This window comes from Eleutherodactylus coqui, chromosome 8, assembly GCF_035609145.1.
Source record: "Eleutherodactylus coqui strain aEleCoq1 chromosome 8, aEleCoq1.hap1, whole genome shotgun sequence".
NCBI classification, from domain to species: domain Eukaryota; kingdom Metazoa; phylum Chordata; class Amphibia; order Anura; family Eleutherodactylidae; genus Eleutherodactylus; species Eleutherodactylus coqui.
The window spans coordinates 147,709,114-147,734,069 of record NC_089844.1 but is presented as its reverse complement, the minus strand read 5'-3'; the positions used below and the strand labels follow the sequence as shown (position 1 = coordinate 147,734,069).

Here is a 24,956-nt window from a genome sequence, read left to right as displayed (position 1 = left end):
GGTTTTTACGCGACTCCAAGAGGTGAGCAATTTCTTGCTCAGTGCCCTGTTGGTGGTCGCGTATACATGGGGCTACTATCGCCCCAAATCGCTCTTTGCAGCAATGATTTGAGTGATAATCGCCCCATGTAAAGGTAACTTTAGGTTGTTTTCATGTAGCATTTCCTGGTTCCAGCGCTGGTTCCACCCCGGTTTTCGTCTTCGGTGCAGAATGCTGTATAGGGACCGAAACCAGGATGGAGCCAGGACAGAACCATACGGCGCGATATGTGAGGGGGAGGAGACCTCTTTGGTCTGTATTTCGCACGGTTTCCATCCCTGTCAGTCTTTTTAGCTGGATAGAAAAGCGCTGATGATGATGCTTTTCTATCCAGCTTTAAATGCTGACAGGGAATAAATGTAATTGGAGTTAAGTGGCCCTACTGATATTCCTACACGGGGCCCCATCTACAAGGAATTAAAGATTTCATAAATGTTACAAATGGAAATGTTTATACGGTTAATTTGTTGCAGAACTAAACAGGAGCTGTAACTTATATGTGGACCTTGTAGAATTAAAGGGTAGCTGTCACCTTCTATAAGCACCATAAACTAAGTATGATGCTTATAGGACAGGTCCTGCGGAGTCCGGGATGTAATGTTTATACTTACCAGGCTCCCCGGGAAGTCAATGCTCCATCTATCAGCGTGACTCTTCATTCAGTCTGTGTGCGCACTCCCATAGAGAACAGTGGAGTGCGTGCGACAGCGTGGGAATGGGGAGTATATACATTACATCCCCGGACTCCGCCGGACCCGTCCTATAAGAATGTGTCTTAGTTTATGGTGCTTATAGGAAGGGTCAAGTTCTCCCTAAACAGTTTGTATGAGATGGGAATAATGGGTCTGACTGGGCATGAGCTGTGATACCAGATGCAACACATTGACAAGAGCTGCACTGTTTCTAGATAAAAAAAGGCCCCTTTTACCCAAATCTCACACATCTTTCTTTCTTACTAGTATAAACGAGACGGCACACAGGATATATTTCTAAGGTTGTTTATTTCCAGTATATACTTTTATTATATCGCTAGTATTATTACACTGTATTCTTATCACTGTTATAATATCACTAGTTTTATCCTTCTACTATTATTATTCCATCACTATTATTACTATTATGTTATTGTTACTCCAACGCTATTATGTTTTATATGAAGCTATCAGACTACTGCTAGAATCATTAGACCATTTATACCCCATCACTAGTATTATAAGGTTACTGTTATTATCAGTGTACTATGTTGTTCTATTACTAATTCTAAGAAGCCTAACCCTAACATTGTTGATCCAGAAGAAGGCGAAAAAACCCTGGACACATTCAGCCAATTGGTGACCAGGGAAAAATTCCTTCTTGACCCCGGGAAAAGGCGATCGGTCCTAGAACCCCGGATCAAAGCCTCTAAAGCAATTACCGAATTCCTAGTTAGGATTATATTATTAACCCTATTAAGACTATTATCATATAATTTAAAGAGTATTATTACTATTGTTTATAATTACTAATATATTATTATTACTTAGATGCTCATACTACTACTATTTCACTATTACTAATATTACACTATAAGTAACCCTAAAGCTTTAGATCCAGAAGAAGGCGAAAAAACCCTGGACACATTCAGCCAATTGGTGACCAGGGAAAAATTCCTTCTTGACCCCGGGAAAAGGCGATCGGTCCTAGAACCCCGGATCAAAGCCCCTCACGCAATTACCAAATTCTTAGTTAGTATTATATTATAAATACTATTATATTATGATTTTAAGAGTATTATTACTATTATTTATATTACTAATATATTATTACTTTTGTGCTAATACTACTAATATTCTACTATTACTAATATCACACTATACCTAACCCTAACATTGTTGATCCAGAAGAAGGCGAAAAAACCCTGGACACATTCAGCCAATTGGTGACCAGGGAAAAATTCCTTCTTGACCCCGGGAAAAGGCGATCGGTCCTAGAACCCCGGATCAATATATTATAAATACTATTATATTATCATTTTAAGATTACTATTGTTCCTAATTACTAGTATTACACTATTATTACCTGCATGCTAATATCATTACTCCTCAATATTATTATATTATAAACCATAAACTACTATTATATTATTTTACAGCATTATTACTATTGTTTCTTATTACTATTACACTGTTATACTATCTATACTAATATTATTACTATTACATTGTTTATACAGAAGATAAGCATTTTTTATAATTATTGCGTTTCCTGAAACCATTAGTACTATGAAACCATTAATCACTATGAGTGATATTACACTAACCCTAACGCTACAATTATTGATCCAGAAGAAGGCGAAAAAACCCTGGACACATTCAGCCAATTGGTGACCAGGGAAAAATTCCTTCTTGACCCCGGGAAAAGGCGATCGGTCCTAGAACCCCGGATCAAATCCCTTCCTACTATTATTGCTGATATTTTTATTATTCTACTATTAATTTATTGATTTTACTATAATTACTATTATAAATATTATTATATTATTTTTACTATTGCTGATGTTACTGCAATAGTTCAGAGGTGGAGGGTGCTTCGCAGGATCGTCCACATTATGTTTTTCTTGCCCCACATGCGGGGGCTGCCGTGGTGGATGGAGCGCTGCCTGATCCTGCTTCTTCTCAGTGACCGGTCCTGAATCCCTCTCAGTGGGTCAGATGGAACATCACTGCTGGATTCCTGGTCCGCTTCTTCCTCATCCTCAAGATCTTCTTCCTCTCTTTCCTCCTCATCCTCAATGTTCTCCTCTTTTTCTTCCTCTCTTCCCTCCTCCTTCATCTCTTCATCCTCATCTTTTTGCTTCTCCTCTTCTTCCTCGTCTTCATCCTCCAGCCCTTCACACAGCATGCGAGCGATGGCTGCTCTTGCTCGCAGTGCCAACTCTGCCTTTGTTGGTCTTGGTCTGATGACTTCTTTAATAGTTGGCCGATATTGTCTCTGGGCTTCAGGGTTTGTTGGCATGAGGCGCTTAAAAGACAGTGGATCAGTACATTATGTGCTCAGGTGAATACATATATACACACCATGATAGCTGGCACGTTTACTCACCTCCTTCTTGAAGACAGGGGACGGGAGGAGTTTCATACATTTCGTCACCAGTCGGAACTCCTCCGCCGACGTGACGCTGGCATAAGCTGAAGAGAGAGAACAAGCAGATAATGAGCTCAATCATGGATGTAGAGGAAGAGGCACAAAACTGACAAATATACTGAACCTGCTCACTGCTCAGAGTGTGACGGATAAAGGTCAGTTAGCAGCCATCCGTTCTCTCTATCTTCACCCTGTACTACATGGTCACCAGTTTCAATATCCAAACCCGCTGCAATATTTTATGGAGAAGCGGTTGTCCAGATGGGCCATCTCCTGCAATCTGAGCCCACCACTAAGATCAAGTTCACAACTGCAGGGTGCCTTGTGTCCTCACTGCATCAGTCAGATATAAATGTGCCAAACATATCCATCAGGATCCATTAACCCAACAGAGAGCAAAAAAGCCTCCCCTCAGCCTCTGTTGGGTCAGTATATCTCAGTACCATTTTTGAGGCATGGAATAGCATATTAGATAACACAAATCAATATACACACATATACAGAAAAATATATCTGTATGTTTTATTAAATTGGAAGCCTATAAGCAACATATCCCAGTGTATTCCTACACATTGGAAGGTATACCAGCAGGATACTTGACTATATATACAATCTAATGTACAAACCCCTAAACATGGCTACACAACAAGACATAAAACCGAAAAAGAAAAACACCTACCACACCATAATATAAAACAATATCTTTATTGTAATAAAACATTTATAAATAAAAATACATAACCAATGCAAGGGGGCGCCGCAGACGAAGGCAGCTGTTGGGCCAAAACATATGTCGTGTACCCTAGAGCCCTCTTGCATGGGTTATTTTGCCCCCTGCCTACCCGTAGTCCTTGCCCTGGCAGAGGTATCCCTGAGAACAGATGAGGAAGACAATGAAGAGTCCTACCTGACCCAAATCCGAAGCTGCTGGGCTCTGTAGTCCACATTGTCTATGATAATCTGCATCACATCCAAAGCACAAAGAAAAAAGTGGTGAGAAAAGTTCTCTTAAAAGTCTTTCAATACATTATTACTGAGCTATGCCGCATATACAGAGTACTCATATATATACAGAGCTATGCCGCATATACAGAGTACTCATATACACAGAGAGCTATGCTGCATATACAGAGTACCCATATACACAGAGCTATGCTGCATATACAGAGTACTCATATACACAGAGAGCTATGCTGCATATACAGAGTACTCATATACACACAGAGCCATGCTGCATATACAGAGTACTCATATACACACAGAGCCATGCTGCATATACAGAGTACTCATATATACACAGAGAGCTATGCGGCATATACAGAGTACTCATATACACACAGCTATGCGGCATATACAGAGTACTCATATACACACAGCTATGCTGCATATACAGAGTACTCATATACACACAGAGCTATGCTGCATATACAGAGTACTCATATACACAGAGCTATGCTGCATATTCAGTACTTATTTCAGTTTTTCAGGACATTTGGTACATTAACCGGTAACATTAAAAACTATAACTCGTCCCACAAGAAAAAAAAAGTGACAAAAAAATATATGACCGTTGCGACTCTTAGAAGGTGGAGACATAAAACATGAAAATGAAGAGGCAAATAATGTGTGTCCTCAAGGGGTTAAAGATGGGTTCCTGCTCTGTTAGACTGAGTGACCCTGTATTACATGACACCCAGTAATTTACATGAGCACCATGTAGTGCCACACTAATCCTGCTGGGGGCAGTCACCTGGTGATAGCTGCAGGATCCATGTAATCAACTGATCACCAGCAGGTCTGTGCTATGAAAAGGAGGGAACCCTGTGAATGGCACTAGGGGGCGCTATCCTCCTATAATCAGATCATGTTAGTATACAGGACCCCCACTGTTGTCGGAGTAGGAGAGCTGCTCAATGCCAATTGATTAAAAGAGATCCTTGAACTCCCCCAGAAGTTTTGTGAAAGTGACTACAACCCCCTATGCATAACACATCTAAAATATGGGACCCCAGAAAATAAGCCGTGTATACCGCCCCGGCTCCACCCACAAGTACTTTGGGTTACATTACAGGGAAATAATACAACAGAGCCAGCAGGAAATTTCTAGAACTCTGAATTAAAGGGGTTGTGCCAAGTTATAAAGAGCCCCCACTTCACAGGATCCACAGGATGGGGTAACTTTATGATCAGCGGGGGTCCGACTGCTGGGAAACCCACCGATCCCAAGAACAGAGTTCTGGTCAGTCCCTGAGTGAATGGAGCAATCGGACCCCCACTGATAATTTGGGATAACTTTATAACTTGGCACAACCCCTTAGAACAGTGTTTCCCAACTCCAGTCCCCAAGGCACCCCAACAGGTCATGTTTTCAGGATATCCCATGGTAAGAACACCTGTTGGAATGTCTGGGGCACTGATAATAATCATATCACCTGTGCAATACTGAGGAAATCCAGAAAACATGACCTGTTGGGGGGCTTGAGGACCAAAGTTGGGAAACACTGTCTTAGTACATAGAAGAGACTTCATTCCATTACCTGAAATCACGCAGAAACGTGCGGCTGTCCGTCGTCACTCACTGCTGAGCTCTAACAGACTGAGCACAAGTGACAGTTGGAAGACTTTCAAACACCAATGCTGCGATCCTATTGGTCGGTCCCTGATGCTGTCGCCATGGTGACAGATGTAGCTGCAGATTCACTATATGGATATCCTTATATCACGGTGTGAGATGTGACGCCGTAGAGCTGAAGTGACGCCATTATTCTGCTTCTGGCCACATTCACACAACATTTAGGAACATTACTTTATCTTTCAGTTTTATTAATTTTTTCCTCCCTAAGTTATAGAAAATGCTTTATCTCCTGTGTTTCTACTACAAAAAGGGAATGTTTTATCTTCGTGCTCCTTACACTGAGGCCACATTTAACCCCTTCAGTGGCCGGTTTCTTACCGCCCTGTCAGACCCACCAGGGCAGGTGTTTTAAATGGGACAATCATTTAATTTCAACTAATTTTTGCGTTCCCAGAGCCATAACTTTCATTTTCCCATTGGCACGGCCATATGAGGGCTTGTTTTTTGCGGGACAAGTTGTACTTTTTGATTGCATCATTTTTGGGTATATATAATGTATTGTATCATTTTTGTAAAAAATCTTGTAGGGAGATTTGGGGGGAAAAAAAGAAATTCTGCCGTTTGTCTTTTGGACTTCATTTTTCCGGCGTTCAGCGTGCAGAATAAATAATGTGATAACCTTATTCTCTGAGTCACACGATTCCGGCGATACCAGGTTTATACTGTTTTTTTATGTACATTTAAAACATTTCTTCTTCTTAAAGGTTTCCTTTTGTGTCTCCACATTCCTAGAGCCGTATTCATGTTATTTTCCCATTGCCAGAGCTCCAGAAGGCCGTGTTTTTTGCAGGATGAATTCTAGTCTTCATTTATCTAATTTTTGGGAACATATAAAATTTTGATCGCTTTTTATTTCATTTTTTCTAGGGCCAAGATAAACAAAATCTAATTATGGCATGTTTTTATTTTTATTTTTCACTGCATTCTCTGAGCAGTATACACAATGTAATAAAGTCATTCTACAGGCCAGTACAATTATGCCAATACCAAATTGTAATAATTTTTTGTTTTTGGCTACTTTTTCACACTGAATGGCTGTGATTGGTTAACCAATCAGAATTAGCTTGTTGGAGGTGGGACATTCAAGCCCTGCATCCAGAAAGCAATGCTCTGTCAGTGTGGAGAAGGACGCTACAGCCTGCAACAGAGCCGCAGACCATCCCGAGGACCGAAACGCTGGTGACAGGTGAGTATTAGACCCCCCTGAGCCTCAGCTTGCGAGTTTTTTGACTTGCAAGCAGGCTCGTAACCAGAGTTTTTGATCTTAAATCGGAGCAAGAATTTGGGAGAGAGCCTGCTTGCAAATCAAAAAACTAGCAAGCTATGTACAAGGGTACTATTACCGAGAAGACCCAGAGTTCAGGGTTAAACCCCCCCCCCCAAATCTAAGGCATCCCTATTTATTGACATTTGCGGTAATGGTAGACGAGGAGCTCTTGAAGCTGTCAAAAGAAGAGAAATTTAAACATCAGAATTTAACCGCAAGGGAGAAGAAAGCCCTAGAATCCATCGAAACCGATGCAACTATCATGATTTAGCCCTCCAACAAGGGGGCAACATAGTGGTACTAGATCGGAATTCCTATCGTGATATATGTCTATGTATCCTAAATGATAGTACTTCATAGCTAGACCTATCATATAACCCAATGGATGGATTTGCAAAAAAAACTTAGAGATGTTGTCATCAGCCAAAGAAGACTCCCTAATAGGGAAAAGGGAGGTTTTGAATTTGTATCCACAGACTCCTCAAATCGCGCCTTTCTATGGGCTACCTGAGGTACATAAAGGTTTGGCGCCACTGAAAGGTAGACCCATAGTGTTGGTGATCGTCATTCTGACCCAAGGAAGTAGCAAGTATCTGGATATTATCCTGAGACCGTTTGTTGAGGCATTACCAGCTTATACGAGAGATACCACGGATGTACTCAAACAGCTGGAAGGCATATAATCACCGGATACGAAGCTGGCGAGTTTGGATGTAGAATCCCTCTACAGCTCTATCTCCCACTCGGGCGGACTGCAAGCTGTGCAATTCTTTTTGAACCCAAGAGGTACACATCTAACATAGTAAGAGTTTCCAGTTCATTCGGATTAAGACCCAACTCAGAGCATTGTTTTCCTGCTCTGGATAGAAAAAAAAACAAAACAAACAAACTTGTGCCAGCGTAACTTTCTTAAGAACAGTGAAACATCCTTGGTCCAAATGGAACAGTCAAATTTATTAGTAGGAATCAAGGACAAGCCTTTCCTCGTTACTGCCTGCTCAACCTCTGACCCTTCAGGATACATTGATGATCTGTAAATCATCTTTCATGGCTGGGGGTGCAGAGTGCGATTGCCTCTCATGAGAATTGATCAGACTTCTCACGGGGGAAGACCTATTGACCGCTATTGAGGAAACCTCATGCCACCGCGATTCCTCAACATATAATTGAAAATTAGTGGGTCTAAAAACTATGCTCCATTTGAGTTAAGTCTTCCCCTACCACGCATTCTGGGTATAGTGCCACCCCTACCCCTAGGTCTCTCTGGGTAGGACCCTCTTTAGATGACTCATTACCAGAGATCACAGAGATCCCTATTGCACTGAAGAGGTTTCCGTTCCCTCAGATATCCAGTACACTTTTCTATTGCAGGTTTGAGTGTTTTCTCCTTTTTCTCATCTTCTGTCTCTCCTGAGAACCCCCGGGTATCCTTAATCATTTCCTCTAAGGTCTTAGGCAGGGCTCACACAGGGCGGATTCCCGTCGGAAATCTCGCGGTTTGGCCGCAGCAAAAACCGTGAGATTTCCGCCGGGAGTACCGCCGCGGCCCGGCCGCATGCTTTTCCGTTGCGGCCGGCTCTCCCATAAAGGAGACCGCGGCCGTGACATAAATAAACAAAAAAACGAAAGTAAAACAGACATGCTCAATCTTTGGAAACCGCGGCTGCGGCGGCCGCAGCCACGGTTTCCGCCGGATTTACCGCTGCGGATTGGCCATCCCGTGTGGACGAGGTTTCTGAGAAACCTCGTCCACATGGCTGGCTTATCCAGAGATTAGCGGCTGCGGGCGGTTTTGCCGCGGGCGGATCTGCTGCGGCACAACCGCGGCAAATCCGCCCTGTGTGAATGCAGCCTTACTCTTCTTTTCTAGATTTATCTTCTCTTCCTCTAATAATAGATTCATGAGCCTAAAAGAGCTTTCAGTGGCCTCCTTCTCCCACCGTGTCATGAAGGGACCCGTTCTTCGTTTTAGTGGTGGCAAAATGTGAACCCTCAGCCTGTGAGGTACTATTTTGTGTTCTAAATAGTTGGTCAGCCTCTGCACCTCCCACCATGACCTTATACATTCCTTATAGGGCCTAGTGAGATTCTTAAAGGCATAATTAATCAAAGTAGCTTGAGTATGTATATCCAGATCTTTATTCGAGAAAACTAATTTGGCCTCTAATAGCCAGGGGGCAGTATTGATGCTCCGTGACAGAAAACCTGCCATTTCAATCATAAGCAAATCACCGCAGCCGAATGGTCCTTATAACAACTATTCCATCACTGGAACACAAAAAAATTATTTTTTTCAAATATAACCTTTAATAATATTCCTTAAAAACAAGGTGTACACATATAATATTCCACATGTGTCTCCAATACAGAGAGATCACACATAATCCTAAATAAAGATCCTACAGATCACGGGTGAGATCACCTTCAGGGCAATGTATACAGATGAATCACCAATATTGGTAATCATTATGGAAGTCCCCAGCAAAGCATCACGTGTATCCTTTCCTTTATCATGTTCTTAAATGTTCTCCTGTGCTTGGTGTATACACTTTTATACTGCCTCCTATGTACAAAAATATAACTACTATTACACTGCCCCCTATGTACAAAAAAACAACTACTATAATACTGCCCCCTATATACAAGAATATAACTACTATAATACTGTCTATGTACAAGAATATAACTACTATAATACTGCCTCCTATGTACAAGAATATAACTACTATAATACTGCTCCTATATTCAAGAATATAACTACTATAATACTGTCCCCTATATACAAGAATATAACTACTATAATACTGCCCCCTATGTACAAGAATATAACTACTATAATACTGCTCCTATGTACAAAAATATAACTACTATTACACTGCCCCCTATGTATAAAAATATAACTACTATAATACTATGCCTTATGTACAAGAATATAACTACTATAATACTGCCCCCTATATACAAGAGTATAACTACTATAATACTGCCTCCTATGTACAAAAATATAACTACTATAATACTACTCCCTATGTACAAGAATATAACTACTACAATACTGCCCCCTATATACAAGAATATAACTACTATAATACTGTCTATGTACAAGAATATAACTACTATGATACTGCTTCTATATACAAGAATATACCTACTATAATACTGTCCCCTATGTACAAGAATATAACTACTATAATACTGCTCCTATGTACCAGAATTATATAAATATAATACTACTCCCTATGTACAAGAATATAACTACTATAATACTGCTCCTTTGTACAAGAATATAACTACTATAATACTGCCCCCTATGTACAAGAATATAACTACTATAATACTGCCTCCTATGTACAAGAATATAACTACTATAATACTGCCCCCTATATACAAGAATATAACTACTATAATACTGTCCCCCTATGTACAAGAATATAACTACTTTAATACTGCCTCCTATGTACAAGAATATAACTACTATAATACTGCTCCCTATGTACAAGAATATAAATACTATAATACTGCTCCCTATGTACAAGAATATAACTACTATAATACTGCCTCCTATGTACAAGAATATAACTACTATAATACTGCCCCCTATGTACAAGAATATAACTACTATAATACTGTCCCCCAATGTACAAGAATATAACTACTATAATACTACTCCCTATGTACAAGAATATAACTACTATAATACTGCCCCCTATATACAAGAATATAACTACTATAATACTGTCTATGTACAAGAATATAACTACTATGATACTGCTTCTATATACAAGAATATACCTACTATAATACTGTCCCCTATGTACAAGAATATAACTACTATAATACTGCTCCTATGTACAAAAATATAACCACTATTACACTGCCCTCTATGTATAAAAATATAACTACTATAATACTATGCCTTATGTACAAGAATATAACTACTATAATACTGCCCCCTATGTACAAGAATATAACTACTATAATACTGATCCTATGTACAAGAATATAAGCACTATAATACTGCCCCCTATGTACAAGAATTTAACTACTATAATACTGCCTCCTATTTACAAGAATATAACTACTATAATACTGCCCCCTATGTACAAGAATTTAACTACTATAATACTGCCTCCTATGTACAAGAATATAACTACTATAATACTGCCCCCTATGTACAATAATATAACTACTATAATACTGCTCCTATGTACAAGAATATAACTACTATAATTCTGCTCCCTAGGTATAAAAATATATAACTACTATAATACTACCCTTATGTACCAGAATATAACTACTATAATACTGCCCCCTATGTACAAGAATATAACTACTATAATACTGCTCCTATGTACAAGAATATAACTACTATAATACTGCCGTTATGTACCAGAATATAACTACAATAATACTGTCCCCTATGTACAAGAATATAACTACTATAATTCTGCTCCCTAGGTACAAGAATATAACTACTATAATACTGCCCCCTATGTACAAGAATTATATAAATATAATACTACTCCCTATGTACAAGAATATAACTACTATAATACTGCTCCTTTGTACAAGAATATAACTACTATAATACTGCCCCCTATGTACAAGAATATAACTACTATAATACTGCCTCCTATGTACAAGAATATAACTACTATAATACTGTCCCCCTATGTACAAGAATATAACTACTTTAATACTGCCTCCTATGTACAAGAATATAACTACTATAATACTGCTCCCTATGTACAAGAATATAAATACTATAATACTGCTCCCTATGTACAAGAATATAACTACTATAATACTGCCTCCTATGTACAAGAATATAACTACTATAATACTGCCCCCTATGTACAAGAATATAACTACTATAATACTGTCCCCCTATGTACAAGAATATAACTACTATAATACTGCCTCCTATGTACAAGAATATAACTACTATAATACTGTCCCCCTATGTACAAGAATATAACTACTATAATACTGCCTCCTATGTACAAGAATATAACTACTATAATACTGCTCCTATGTACAAGAATTTAACTACTATAATACTGTCCCCCTATGTACAAGAATATAACTACTATAATACTGCTCCTATGTACAAAGATATAACTACTATTACACTGCCCCCTATGTACAAAAATATAACTACTATAATACTATGCCTTATGTACAATAATATAACTACTATAATACTGCCCCTATATACAAGAGTATAACTACTATAATACTGCCTCCTATGTACAAAAATATAACTACTATAATACTACTCCCTATGTACAAGAATATAACTACTATAATACTGCCCCTATATACAAGAATTTAACTACTATAATACTGCCTCCTATGTACAAGAATATAACTACTATAATACTGCCTCCTATGTACAAGAATATAACTACTATAATACTGCCTCCTATGTACAAGAATATAACTACTATAATACTGCTCCTATGCACAAGAATATAACTACTATAATACTGCCCCTTATGTACAAGAATATAACTACTATAATACTGTCCCCCTATGTACAAGAATATAACTACTATAATACTGCCCCTATGTACAAGAATATAACTACTATAATACTGCCTCCTATGCACAAGAATATAACTACTATAATACTGCCTCCTATGCACAAGAATATAACTACTATAATACTGTCTCCTATGTACAAGAATATAACTACTATAATACTGCCTCCTATGTACAAGAATATAACTACTATAATACTGCCTCCTATGTAGAAGAATATAACTACTATAATACTGATCCCTATATACAAGGATATAACTACTATAATACTGCCCCCTATATACAAGAATATAACTACTATAATACTGCCCCCTATGTACAAGAATATAACTACTATAATACTGCCCCCTATGTACAAGAATATAACTACTATAATACTGCCCCCTATGTACAAGAATATAACTACTATAATACTGCCCCCTATGTACAAGAATATAACTACTATAATACCGCCCCTATGTACAAGAATATAACTACTATAATACTGCCCCCTATGTACAAGAATATAACTACTATAATACTGCCCCCTATGTACAAGAATATAACTACTATAATACTGCCCATATGTACAAGAATATAACTACTATAATACTGCCCATATGTACAAGAATATAACTACTATAATACTGCCCCCTATGCACAAGAATATAACTACTATAATACTGCCCCCTATATACATGAATATAACTACTATAATACTGCCCCTATGTACAAGAATATAACTACTATAATACTGCTCCTATGTACAAGAATATAACTACTAGAATACATTAAAAACCCCATTGATTTACATTGGGCCAGTCGGACCTACGTTTTTCACAGATATATTAGGTGCACGTCTTTATTTGGTGTGTAATACGCACCATTACAATCTATGGGTGCAGTAAATAGTGAATGTGCATGTTATATTACTTCATGGACTCACCTGAATAAGGCTGCACATTCACCCCCCATTTCTATGGGTCCAAGCTGTAGGCTTCCAAAGCCCTCTTCTGGCACAGCCTCTCCAACTCATCCACGTGCTCCGTGCCGCCATAGTACCTGTCAGAGGCAGGAGAGAACATGAAGACCGTCTTTTTGGTGTCCTAGTGTAGTATAGCGCCTGCTAGAGGAGCTTCACACAAGGTGTAAATTTTGCACAATTTCTGAAGAGAAGATCCACAGCATTTACAGTCTGAGCCGCGTGGAGGAGATGTAAACCTCTTCCACATGGTGCATAAAGATCTGCACAAGTCAGTACAGAACTGATATGTGGTGCGGTTTTAAGTCCGCAGCATGTCAGCTTATACTGTGGATATTCAGTATGAATTCCACCCCTTCAAAAGAGGCTGTGAAAAACACACCAAAATCCACGTGTTGCGTGTATGGCGACATTGATTCTTGTGCCGACTGCACTAAAATCTGCAGCGCCAGCTGGACAATCATACTAACAATTGTTCGTCTTCATGCAATCATCTGCCGTGTGTGAACGCAGTGATGAAGCGCTGATCACAATGCTTTGCCGACCAGCACACGTTACAAGTAGCCAAGAATTGGCCGATGGAAGAGCTCCCTAACGCAGGGTTAGTTTAATACCTGTTGCACAGCAGTCACATAACCCGAATATCGCTGTATGCAGAAAACAGCAAGAGATTGTTAAATCCATATTATTGGCAAAAGAGAAGGTACATTTTTATTTCGAATGTACTGGAACAGACATTTTTGTTGCAAAATTCTTCATACCCTTTAAGTAAGGCAGCTCTAACACTCAATATGAGGGGCTCCTAGCTGGGTCTCTCTGGGATGGGGGATTGTCTAAGGGATCTCACACAAGGGCACCCTCTCTACAGGGGTTGTCCCAAGATATAGGCTTATCTCCTTATTCACAGGATAGAGGATAAGTGTCTGATCAGTGAGAGTCTGACTTCTGGGATCTGCAGAGATCACAAAAACAGAGGGGACTGAGGCTTCCCATAAGAACGGTGTAGCAGTCGCGCACACGCCCTGCTAGCCTCAGCAGCCCACATGCTTGATCGCTGCTCCATTCATACAGTGGGGGACACAAGACCTGCATTTTCATGATAGGCAGGGGTCCGAGAATTCAGAACCCCCACCAATCAGACATTTATCACCTATCCCGTGGATAGGAGACAAGTTTGTAACTTGGGACCGTCCATGGAAGTCAATACTGTGTACAGCAGCAATAACCTTCTCTATTATACAGGCAGTTTGTCTGCTGCCACCACCAAGGCTTTCTGTAAGAACACAGTTAAGTAATGTTACGGTGTTTTCACATCTGCGCTGGGGATTCCAATGTCCTCCTCTGGTTGGGAAACAGAAAAGAAGAAACCCCGCAGCCCAAGGGGTCCGCCTGTGGATGGAACCAAACAGTGTCGGGCGGACCCCATTGACTATAATGGGGTCTGTCCACTTTCCACCCAGCTACCCGGCTTTGCAACCACATCTGTGAGGACACCTCCGTCTGGAGGTCCTGATGCAGACATGAAACCACCCTTAGAATGTGTCTTGTATTAGTCCATGACTATACAAATTCAAGGAAAAACAAAACACCAAGGATACCAGACACACACAGCAGTTGGCATTTCCTTTACAGGCCTGGTCCTCATCATAACGGACACGTCTCTATGTGATCAGCCCTGCCCATTATGATGAGACGCACTGGTGTCACCCACTCACCTCTGTCCTGGGTAACCCTCTGAATACTTGTTGTTCATACAGGAGCCCAGAGCCTGCAAAACTACACAGCTGGCAAAGTCCTCGGAGGCGATGAGCTCCAGCCCGTAGCGCTGCCGCTGCTTCTCCTTCCGGATAATCTCATACACCCTTGTCAATAAAAAGTCAAATAGTTTATGATAAATACTCAATTCCCTAAAATAATTTTAGTCCAGCACGCGGTGCCATTTATTCTGGTCAAGTGACGGACGCCATAACGGAACCAGACAGACCACATTATAGGGCAATAAAGTCCAGCGGGCACCACCGGTGTCCATCAGGTGACGGATCCAGCTCTCCACAACACATCCACAAATACCCGGATGTCACATACAGAAGACACAACGTTTCAGCTTCAGAATGCCTTTCTTAAAGCACACCAGGCTTGAGAAAGGCCATCTTGGAGGTAAAACGTTGCATCGTTTGTACGTGTTCCTGACTGGATAAAGGTTGCCCGCAGATGCCGACATCCGGGGTATTGTGGGTGTGTTGTGAAGCCCGGGGTGGAACAACCTGGTACTGATGTTCTGCTGCATTCCTTGGGCATTCTGATGCCGTTCCATATATACCTTCTGATCCGGCTCTCCAGCACTTTCAGTTTTCTTCTCCAACGATGAAACAGAAAACTGGAAATGACAACTCCGATGTAACCCAGCCTAATCCAGCGGACATTCTCATAATTCAGCCCCTCGTAGCCTGGAAATATGATAATCTAGCAAAGGGCAAGAATACTCCCATCCAAGGCCAATAGGAATCTACCTGATCGTCAGGCAGCCGGACCGTCTGTGAGGGAAGTGTACCAGCTTTATATAAGTGACCACACAATGCCTGGTGAGGGCGCTGTTGGGCACGGATAAGCAGTGAAGGGGTCACAGTGCTAGATCAGTGCTGCAGTCACTTCATCCACCAGCGAGGAGCCCAGAGATGGTAAAGTGCCGACCTACATTACCAACATATCACCAGTGTATAAGATCGGAAGACTCCCTTAAAGCGACCCTCCAGCCCTGGACAGACGGCCGAGCCGCTATGACTATCTGATGCACATGTGTGTTAGTATGCAGCGGCAGTCTAAGGCCTTAGTCAGACGGGCGTTTTTTGCCGCGATTTGCGGATCGCATGACGGATGCGCATCCGCAAATCGCGTGACCGGTGCGCGCAAGTCGCCCGCAAATCTGCTCCTAGCCGCGTTTCATTAGAAACGGGCCGGAGCTGTCCAGCGCATTGCATTCAATGGAGACGGCAATACAGCCGTCTCCATTGAAAGCAATGCGCTGCGGGCGAGCCCGGGATGAATTGTCGGTAAGGGCTTAAATATATAAGCCCTTACCTGCAATCCATCCTAAAATGTGTTAAAATAAAAAAAAATTGCATTCTCACCTTCTGCCTGCAGCTCCGGGCAGCCGTCCTGCAGTGGGTGTGAAGGGGGTGTGAGTCAGACCTGCCCCCTGATTGGCTCAGCGCTGAGCCAATCAGAGGCATGCCTCACTCACACCCATTCATGAATTCATGAATGGATGTGAGTCAGACCTGCCCCTGATTGGCTCAGCGCTGAGAGGCAGCAGTCACTCACCCATTCATGAATTCATGAATGGGTGTGTGAGTGAAACCGGCCTCTGATTGGTCAGGCTGTGACCAATCAGAGCAGATCATTCAGCAGGCGGGGATTTTAAAGCCCCGCCGGCTGAATAGTGCCGAGAAGCAGTTCAGGAGAACTGACAGCGGCCGCGGCTGGACTCCGGCTGCAGCGGAAAGGTGAGTATACAATTTTTTTTTTATTTTAACACATTTTAGCATGAATTGCATGGAAGGGTTTATATATTTAACCCCTTCCCGACAATTAACCCCGCGCACGCCGGCAGCCCATTGCTTTCAATGGAGCGGCTGTATTGCCGCTCCATTGAATTCAATGGGCAAACATCATTCTTCTCTTCCACAGCTGTTACAGCTGTGGCAGAGAAGAATAATTTGTCTTCTATATGTTCTCAATGGGGTCGGCGCTGCTGCCGCCGGCCCCATTGAGCGCATATACAGAAGCGAACAGGAATCGCAGATCGCAGATAGGTGCGATCTGCGATTTTTTGTTCTATAATTTTTCGGACGAGCGCATAAAAAGCGCTCATGTGTCCGATACCATTGCAAAGCAATGGTTTTAAAAAAAATCGCCGGACGCATGCGCAAATCGCGGCAAAAAACGCCCATCTGACTAAGCCCTAAGGATGTGCTCACATGTGTGTTAGTATGCAGCCGCAGTCTAAGGATGTGCTCACATGTGTGTTAGTATGCAGCCGCAGTCTAAGGATGTGCTCACATGTGTTAGTATGCAGCCGCAGTCTAAGGACGTGCTCACATGTGTGTTAGTATGCAGCCGCAGTCTAAGGACGTGCTCACATGTGTGTTAGTATGCAGCCGCAGTCTAAGGATGTGCTCACATGTGTGTTAGTATGCAGCCGCAGTCTAAGGATGTGCTCACATGTGTGTTAGTATGCAGCCGCAGTCTAAGGATGTGCTCACATGTGTTAGTATGCAGCCGCAGTCTAAGGATGCGCTCACATGTGTGTTAGTATGCAGCCGCAGTCTAAGGATGCGCTCACATGTGTGTTAGTATGCAGCCGCAGTCTAAGGATGTGCTCACATGTGTGTTAGTATGCAGCCGCAGTCTAAGGATGTGCTCACATGTGTGTTAGTATGCAGCCGCAGTCTAAGGATGTGCTCACATGTGTGTTAGTATGCAGCCGCAGTCTAAGGATGCGCTCACGTGTGTGTTAGTATGCAGCCGCAGTCTAAGGATGCGCTCACATGTGTGTTAGTATGCAGCCGCAGTCTAAGGATGTGCTCACATGTGTGTTAGTATGCAGCCGCAGTCTAAGGATGTGCTCACTTGTGTGTTAGTATGCAGCCGCAGTCTAAGGATGCGCTCACGTGTGTGTTAGTATGCAGCCGCAGTCTAAGGATGCGCTCACATGTGTGTTAGTATGCAGCCGCAGTCTAAGGATGTGCTCACATGTGTTAGTATGCAGCCGCAGTCTAAGGATGTGCTCACGTGTGTGTTAGTATGCAGCGGCAGTCTAAGGATGTGCTCACGTGTGTGTTAGTATGCAGCCGCAGTCTAAGGATGCGCTCACATGTGTGTTAGTATGCAGCCGCAGTCTAAGGATGTGCTCACATGTGTAGTTGTTCAAACCAGAAGTCGACCAAAATGAAGGAAAAAAAAGGGTAGAAACTGAACCCGTCCTTTAGTCTACCCTTTATGAGCCTCACCCGGTTTGGGTTTCAAAATCCACATCCAAACCTCCAGGTGTGAAGGAGACATCCTGAGACACTGCATGCTGCTCTGACTGGTCAGCGCTGCTCCCGTGGGCAACACTGGCTAATCACAGCAGGTGTAGTGTTTTAGACTACCGATGTGTACTAATGCACAGTGTGCAGCAGACAGTCAGAGAACCGGTGCGGCCATCTTTGTTTGTCTAGGACTGGAGGGTCACTTTAAGGAGGGTTACATCTAGCTTTAGTTTCCCCACTGAGACTAGTTTCACACAGCTGAGCGATATTTCAGGCAAGGAAGCTCGTCCCGATATCACGCTTGTGCGATGTCCCTGCGGATGCTAGGCGTTTCGTGTCAAAAACGCCTCCCATGACTTCAGTACAGTCGCGATCCAATGGGAAACCTCGCATCGCACACTGTGTGATCTTTCTGGCCCCATTGAAAACAACGGGTGAGGCGTTCCGAGGGAACACCCAAATATAGGACAGCAGGGGAGGAGAGCAAAATAATAAAACTCATCTATATTACCTCGGGTCAAAAGAACGGAGTTCATACTCGTGCGAGATTTGTGCGTCTCGCAATACGTGATTTTCTAACCTGTGTGAAGGCTTCCTGAATGACACAAAGACCTCCAATACTGTGGAGTGTAACACGGCATAACGCAGGTGTCCATGACATGCAGAATCCATGGAAAGCTGGATGACAACTGCGATGGCCAATATAATAGATTCCATTAGTGGTCAGCGCCCAGCATCTATTACCCGATGTAGGGAACCAAGATACCTTGGAGTCTTGGATGTGCAGGTCATTCTTTAAGACCCTTTTACATGGGAACACACATTTGTCAGAAGGTTTATCTCCCCGATCATCGGCCCGCCTGAATGCGCCCCAATCAGCTGATGAACATTCAGAACGCTCGCTCACCGGCTGACTGGGTCTTTCATGGGGGCATAAAAATGGTCATTCGTCGGCAGGACATCCTCCGTGTAATTAGGGGGGCGGCTGCTGACAAGAGCTGCTGCTGGTGAAGGATGATCAATACTAGCGACCGGTCGTCCCAATACTAGCGATCCTCCGTACCGCGAGCGGCAGAACGAGGACTGATGGGCAGCTATACTGTCAGTCGCTCATTACAGCCAGCAGAGGATCCGTCTTCTGTGTAGAAGCGCCTATAGTGCAGTGAGAGCGCAGCGTCTCGTATGTCTTACCTCTGGATCATTTGTTTCAAGAGGTTCCAGGACCATCTGGTAATGCGATGCCCACAGATCGGCATGCCTGCCATTCATCACCGGGGAGTCGGCCATCATCCTGCCTCAGATACTTCACCCCTGGAACAAAAACACAGTTTTAATCCTGCACCATTTCAAGATCTTTGCTTGCTGTTAATGAATGGAAGCATTCCTGTTTACTCCCAGAGTTGTATCCGGTCCGAGTAATCCTCTGCGAAGCCGTACCAAACAACCAGATACCGGGCTCTGAGGGCACAAAGCAAAGCGCTCTTTAACCCCTTAACACTGCAGGGCGCCAGCTGTTTATTACAGTTGACACCCGCCGATAATGGCTGCAATCAGCCACGCGGCTGATTGGCGGTATTTACCCTTTAAATGCCCTGAACAATGTTCGTTGGTCCCTTATTGCCCCCCTTCCCTCAATGAGATCACAGGGAGCCGTGTTGGTGTCATGGTAGCTGGAGGTCTTCTGAAAGGACCCAGGGCTGTGTTCACAGAATGCCTATCAAGCCATCCCTGAGGGGAGGCCAGATCACAGTATGATGTAAAGCATCGCCAGTTGTGGTCCCCTGTGGGGGCTAAAAAGGAAAAATTTGAAAAAAAAGTTTCTTATTTTTTTTTATGAAGTGATAAAGTAAAAAAAAAAAAAACAAAACAAACTTTTACCATATTTACAATAAAAACCTAAGTAATAAAACAAAAATACATATTTGGTATTGCTGCGTCCGTAAAAGTCGGATCTATTAAAGTAACACATTATTTATGTCGCATGGTAAAAGTCTGAAATAAAAAAAATAGTACAGAATGTCAGAAATGCGCATGTATGTATTCCAAGGCACCATCGCAAACTACAGGACGTACCGCACAAAATGAGCCCTCGGACAACGGCGTCGACGGAAAAATAAAAAAGTTACGGCTGTCAGAAGACTGGGGCAGAAAACGATTTTAAAAAATTAAATGTCTGAAAAAAAAACCCAAAAAAGACATAAAACTACTACAGCAAAAAAAAAAAAAAAAGAAAACCTCACAGTCATCTTACTGACCCATAAAATAAAGTTATGTCATTTTTGTTTCAGTTTTTGTGCCACAGAAACAAGACAAACCAGAAGATGGCGGAATGTAGGCTTTCTGTTTTCATTTTACTCCATTTAGAAAGTCTTTAAAAAAATTTCAGTACATTAACCCCTTCCCGCTCCAGGACATACATTTACGTCCTGGAGTGTCCGGGTATGTATGCAGAGAGGGCGCGGGGGGCGACCTCTCTGCATACAGCGCTGGCATCAGCTGTTTACTACAGCTGACACCCGCGGGCAATAGCCGCAATCAGCTGTTTGGCCGATTGCGGCTATTAACCAATTAAATGCCGCTTTCAATTCTGACAGTGGCATTTAAAGCCCCCGAACAGCGGGGGTCCCATACAGCCCCCCTGCGGGGGGAGCCGTGCAGATGTCATGGCTGCCAGGGGCCTTCTGAAAGGCCCCAGGGCTGCCTTGAGAGACAGCCTATTAAGCCATCCTCGCGGGGTGGCTTGATAGGCTGTCTGTCAGAATGCAGTATGACGTAATGCTATCGCATATTGCAGTCCCCCAGGGGGACTTAAAAGTAAAGTGAAAAAAAGAGCAATGAAGTTTTTTTAATAGTTAAAAAAAAAAAGTTATAAAAGTTTAAATCACCCCCCTTTTGCCATATCTAGAATTAAAAAGTGTAAATAATAAAATAAAAATACTATTTGGTATCGCCGCGTCCGTAAAAGTCCGATCTATCAATGTAGCACATTATTTACCCCACATGGTGAACGTCGTCCGAAAAAAAAAAAAAAAGAACGCCAGAAATCCACGCTTTCAGTCACCCTGTATCCAAAAAAAAAAACCTAATAAAAACCGATCAAAAAGTCGTATGCATCCCGAATTAGTACTAACGGAAACTACAGGACATCCCGCAAAAAATGATATTAACTAATATGTAAATACATTTTATATATATATCGGACATATATTTATGAATATATTAGTTCCAACCTCAATATATCAAGTGATGATTATTATTTATATTTTTTATTTCTTATATTCACATAAGTGATTTGAGCTATGCATAATAATATAATATCACTTTGATTAAGAACGCATGAAGCGTTCTATTTAAAACGTTGTTGTATAATCAATAGCCCCTTATATATTCAGCACGTAGTGCCACTACAAATCACATGATCTGCCGCTCTAACGTCCCTTGAAACGCAGCGCTGCGTTCCTTATTCACTTCGGTGACACATGACCTGACACGCTGAGTCACGTCATCACGCCGCCCGCCGTCAGTCAGTAAGGTGTAACGTTCATTGGAACGCACCGCCGCGCTCCGGGAGGCGTGGTTTCGAAATACATGAGACGCATTATGGTCCCCGATGCCGGCCACATACGCCACATCCGTGGCGCAACATAGCGCGTCACGATGGTTAACACGTCATCTTCCTTCGCCCATACCACGCACCGCAATTCACTCGCGATTAATGATGCTTTGCAATAGGTATGTAATTTATGTACTTCTATATATACACCTCTGTTTGTTGATGGTTCTGTATGCTTGAGAAAGGCGTGTACCACGCCGAAACGCGTCGCATAGGATTCCGCAAGTATTATTTTACTACTATATGAGGCTGAGACCTCCTTCTTTTATTTGTATAAATAAAAAAAAATTTCTGTCTCTATCTAAACATTGGTTATTGAGACATGCATTATTGATCTTTTATATAAAGTAGCGCAGGTCTATAGTCTTTTTCCTGTAGTTTTCTCCCGCAAAAAATGAGCCATCGGAAAAATTAAAAAGTTATCGCGCGCACAAGATGACCGCAGAAAATAATTGAAAAAAATTAAATGTCTTTGAAAAAAAAAATAACCTATCCAAGTTTGGTATCGCAGTAATCGTACCGACCCATAGAATGAAGTTATCAGGTCGCTTGTGTTGCAGTTTGTGCTCCGTAGAAACAAGACGCACTAAAAGATGGCGGAATGCCGGGTTTTTTTTTTTTTCATTTTACTGCACTTACAATTTTTTTAACGTTTTTCAGTCCATTATATGGTACATTAAATGGCACCATTGAAAAATACAACTCGTCCCGCAAAAAACAACAAGCCCCCATACAGCGAGGGCGAGGGATAAATAAAGGAGTTATGATAAAGGGGGGAGGAAAAAACGAAAATATTAAAAATAGGGCGGCATACTTAAAGGGTTAAGAGGTCCGTTGGGACCAACCTTCATACCCGCTGCGGCTCACCAGCAATCACACAACTTAAAAAACTGTACCATAAACTAAATCCATAAGACAACCCCCGTCCACCTGGGCAGAGGCCGACCTCCTCCCCCCTCCTGACAGAACCTGCCTGCCCGGAAAGAGGCCGAACACTCTCCGACAAACCCCGGCCGCAGGGGCAGAGGCCGACCACCCTCCTCCCTGACAACTCGCATCCGCTGGGGCAGACTTCCCTCCCTCCGCCCCGCCCCGCAACCCCCGTCCGCCGGGGCAGAGGCAGACCTCCCTCCCCGTCCGCAGCTCCTCCCGGGTGTTATATGTGGTCTCATCCTTCACGTGAGAATACCACCTCACGTGACCCCACGGACAGACACAACTTTACATCACAGGGCGACTGGCCCGCGCACCCCTCATTGCCCCCAGCTCCTCTGTGGACCCCCGTACACCCTACCCGGTCACTCACCTCTCCGCCGCCCCTTGTCTGCTCCCGGCCGCACGACCTTCTCTCTCACGCCGTACAACCCGGCACACAGACTGACAACCCTAGCTGGGCGCCGAAAACTCACTGTCCAATCATCTAGAGGCTGATGCAGCGATTGACCAATCACTGTCAAGTATTCCTTCTCACCAGCCAATGAGAGGACGGTAAATTTCACGCGGGAAAACGCAGTTTCTATCAAAGTGACAAACGGGATGAACGAGGGAGAATGTGAGAGAGTGATAAATCTCCTGCTGTCCGTGCAGGGGCCCCGGCAGCTGCAGCACAGGGGGGCCACAGCAGGACACCATGTGCAGGATATTACCTCAGTAAGGCCCCCTAATGGCAGAAGAGGGCAGGACATTGCTGGACTAGCAATCCCTCACACCAGCGTCTGGTCACTGTGTATTACGTCTGCAGTTTGTGGGTGTAATATGCAGGTCCGATCTCCCATAGACTTTACTGTGACTCAGCATGAGAAATACGTGCGCAAAAACATCATGGCGTGTCGCATCTTGGCACACATACCCGCCAACACAGGGTACGGGGCATGGCGGCACGCAGCAAGTGCCCATGTCACTGCATACCTCCTCGCACACAGCTAACTGCGCCCGTGAGAGAGGCCTCAGGCCATGTTCACACGCAGCGGATTAGCCGTGGATGTTCCACATGGCCCCTCGCACTGACAATCATCCACACGGCGGGGACGAGATCCGCCGCGGACATTGACCTGCGGAGGGGATTGTGGGTCCGCCGAATGCCAATTATAGCGCCGGATTGTGCGCCGATTCACCTCGTCAGATGGGGGTGAATTCTGCACTAAAATCCTCACCAAATGTTGTGCCTTCTGATGCAGATTTTCCCCTGCGGATCGGCTGCGGACATTCCACCGTAATCCATGCCGTGCGGACATCGCCTTAATGTGCGCAGTGTTACTATGTATTGTACCCCACTCCGAGGGCTTTGGTCCCATTGCAAGACCGGATTCACACCAGTATGTGTTTTCGCAGAATGAAAATTGCGTATTTACACGCGCAACTGCCAAATTAATGTGCGCCAAATATTTTCATTTCCTGCGCTGATGCACAGAAAATAGAGCATGCTGTGTGTTTGCGTGCACAAAATACACACTTGTGCGCAAACCCAGTGAAATCAACGGGTTCTATTTTCTGCATATTGCACGCACAAAAGTTGAACGCGCACATGCGCCCGTGTGACTCCGGCCTATGGCCTCATGCCCGCGTCGGATTCCGAATGTGTAATCTGGCAGCGTAATCAGACCCAGTGCCTCCCAGAGACCCATACTCACCTGTCCGTGAGTGTCTCGGCCTGCGAGGGGGCGCGCATGCGCAGTGCAGCACATGACGCGCCGGCGCTGGGCTGTGACGTGGATTCCCGCGATACTTCTGTAGTGCTCACAAC

The 24,956-nt window shown here is 43.1% G+C and overlaps 1 protein-coding gene across 2 annotated transcripts; it reads right to left on the bottom strand.

Annotated features, from left to right (window-relative positions):
• Positions 1-1,152: 1,152 nt before the first annotated feature.
• Positions 1,153-23,595, bottom strand: LOC136576982 (DNA ligase 1-like). Of its 2 annotated transcripts, XM_066576660.1 has the most exons (7): positions 23,520-23,595; positions 19,792-19,911; positions 15,286-15,432; positions 13,535-13,650; positions 4,071-4,123; positions 3,122-3,207; positions 1,153-3,040 (listed from the first exon to the last, which is right to left on the bottom strand). In XM_066576660.1, exons 5-7 carry the CDS (start codon positions 4,108-4,110, stop codon positions 2,591-2,593), a joined length of 576 nt encoding a protein of 191 aa, XP_066432757.1. In that variant the 5' UTR covers positions 4,111-4,123; positions 13,535-13,650; positions 15,286-15,432; positions 19,792-19,911; positions 23,520-23,595; the 3' UTR covers positions 1,153-2,590. The 2 variants fall into 2 exon arrangements, with proteins under 2 accessions (XP_066432757.1, XP_066432758.1); XM_066576661.1 differs by lacking the exon at positions 15,286-15,432.
• Between the last annotated feature and the right edge of the window lie 1,361 nt (positions 23,596-24,956).

Excerpts from the sequence above, each read along its gene's own strand:
- LOC136576982 (XM_066576660.1), bottom strand. The coding sequence starts at position 4,110 with ATGTGGACTACAGAGCCCAGCAGCTTCGGATTTGGGTCAG. Across the intron at positions 3,208-4,070 it reads CAGCTTCGGATTTGGGTCAG|CTTATGCCAGCGTCACGTCG; the intron begins GTAGGACTCTTC and ends CTCTCTCTTCAG. Across the intron at positions 3,041-3,121 it reads CCCCTGTCTTCAAGAAGGAG|CGCCTCATGCCAACAAACCC; the intron begins GTGAGTAAACGT and ends CTGTCTTTTAAG.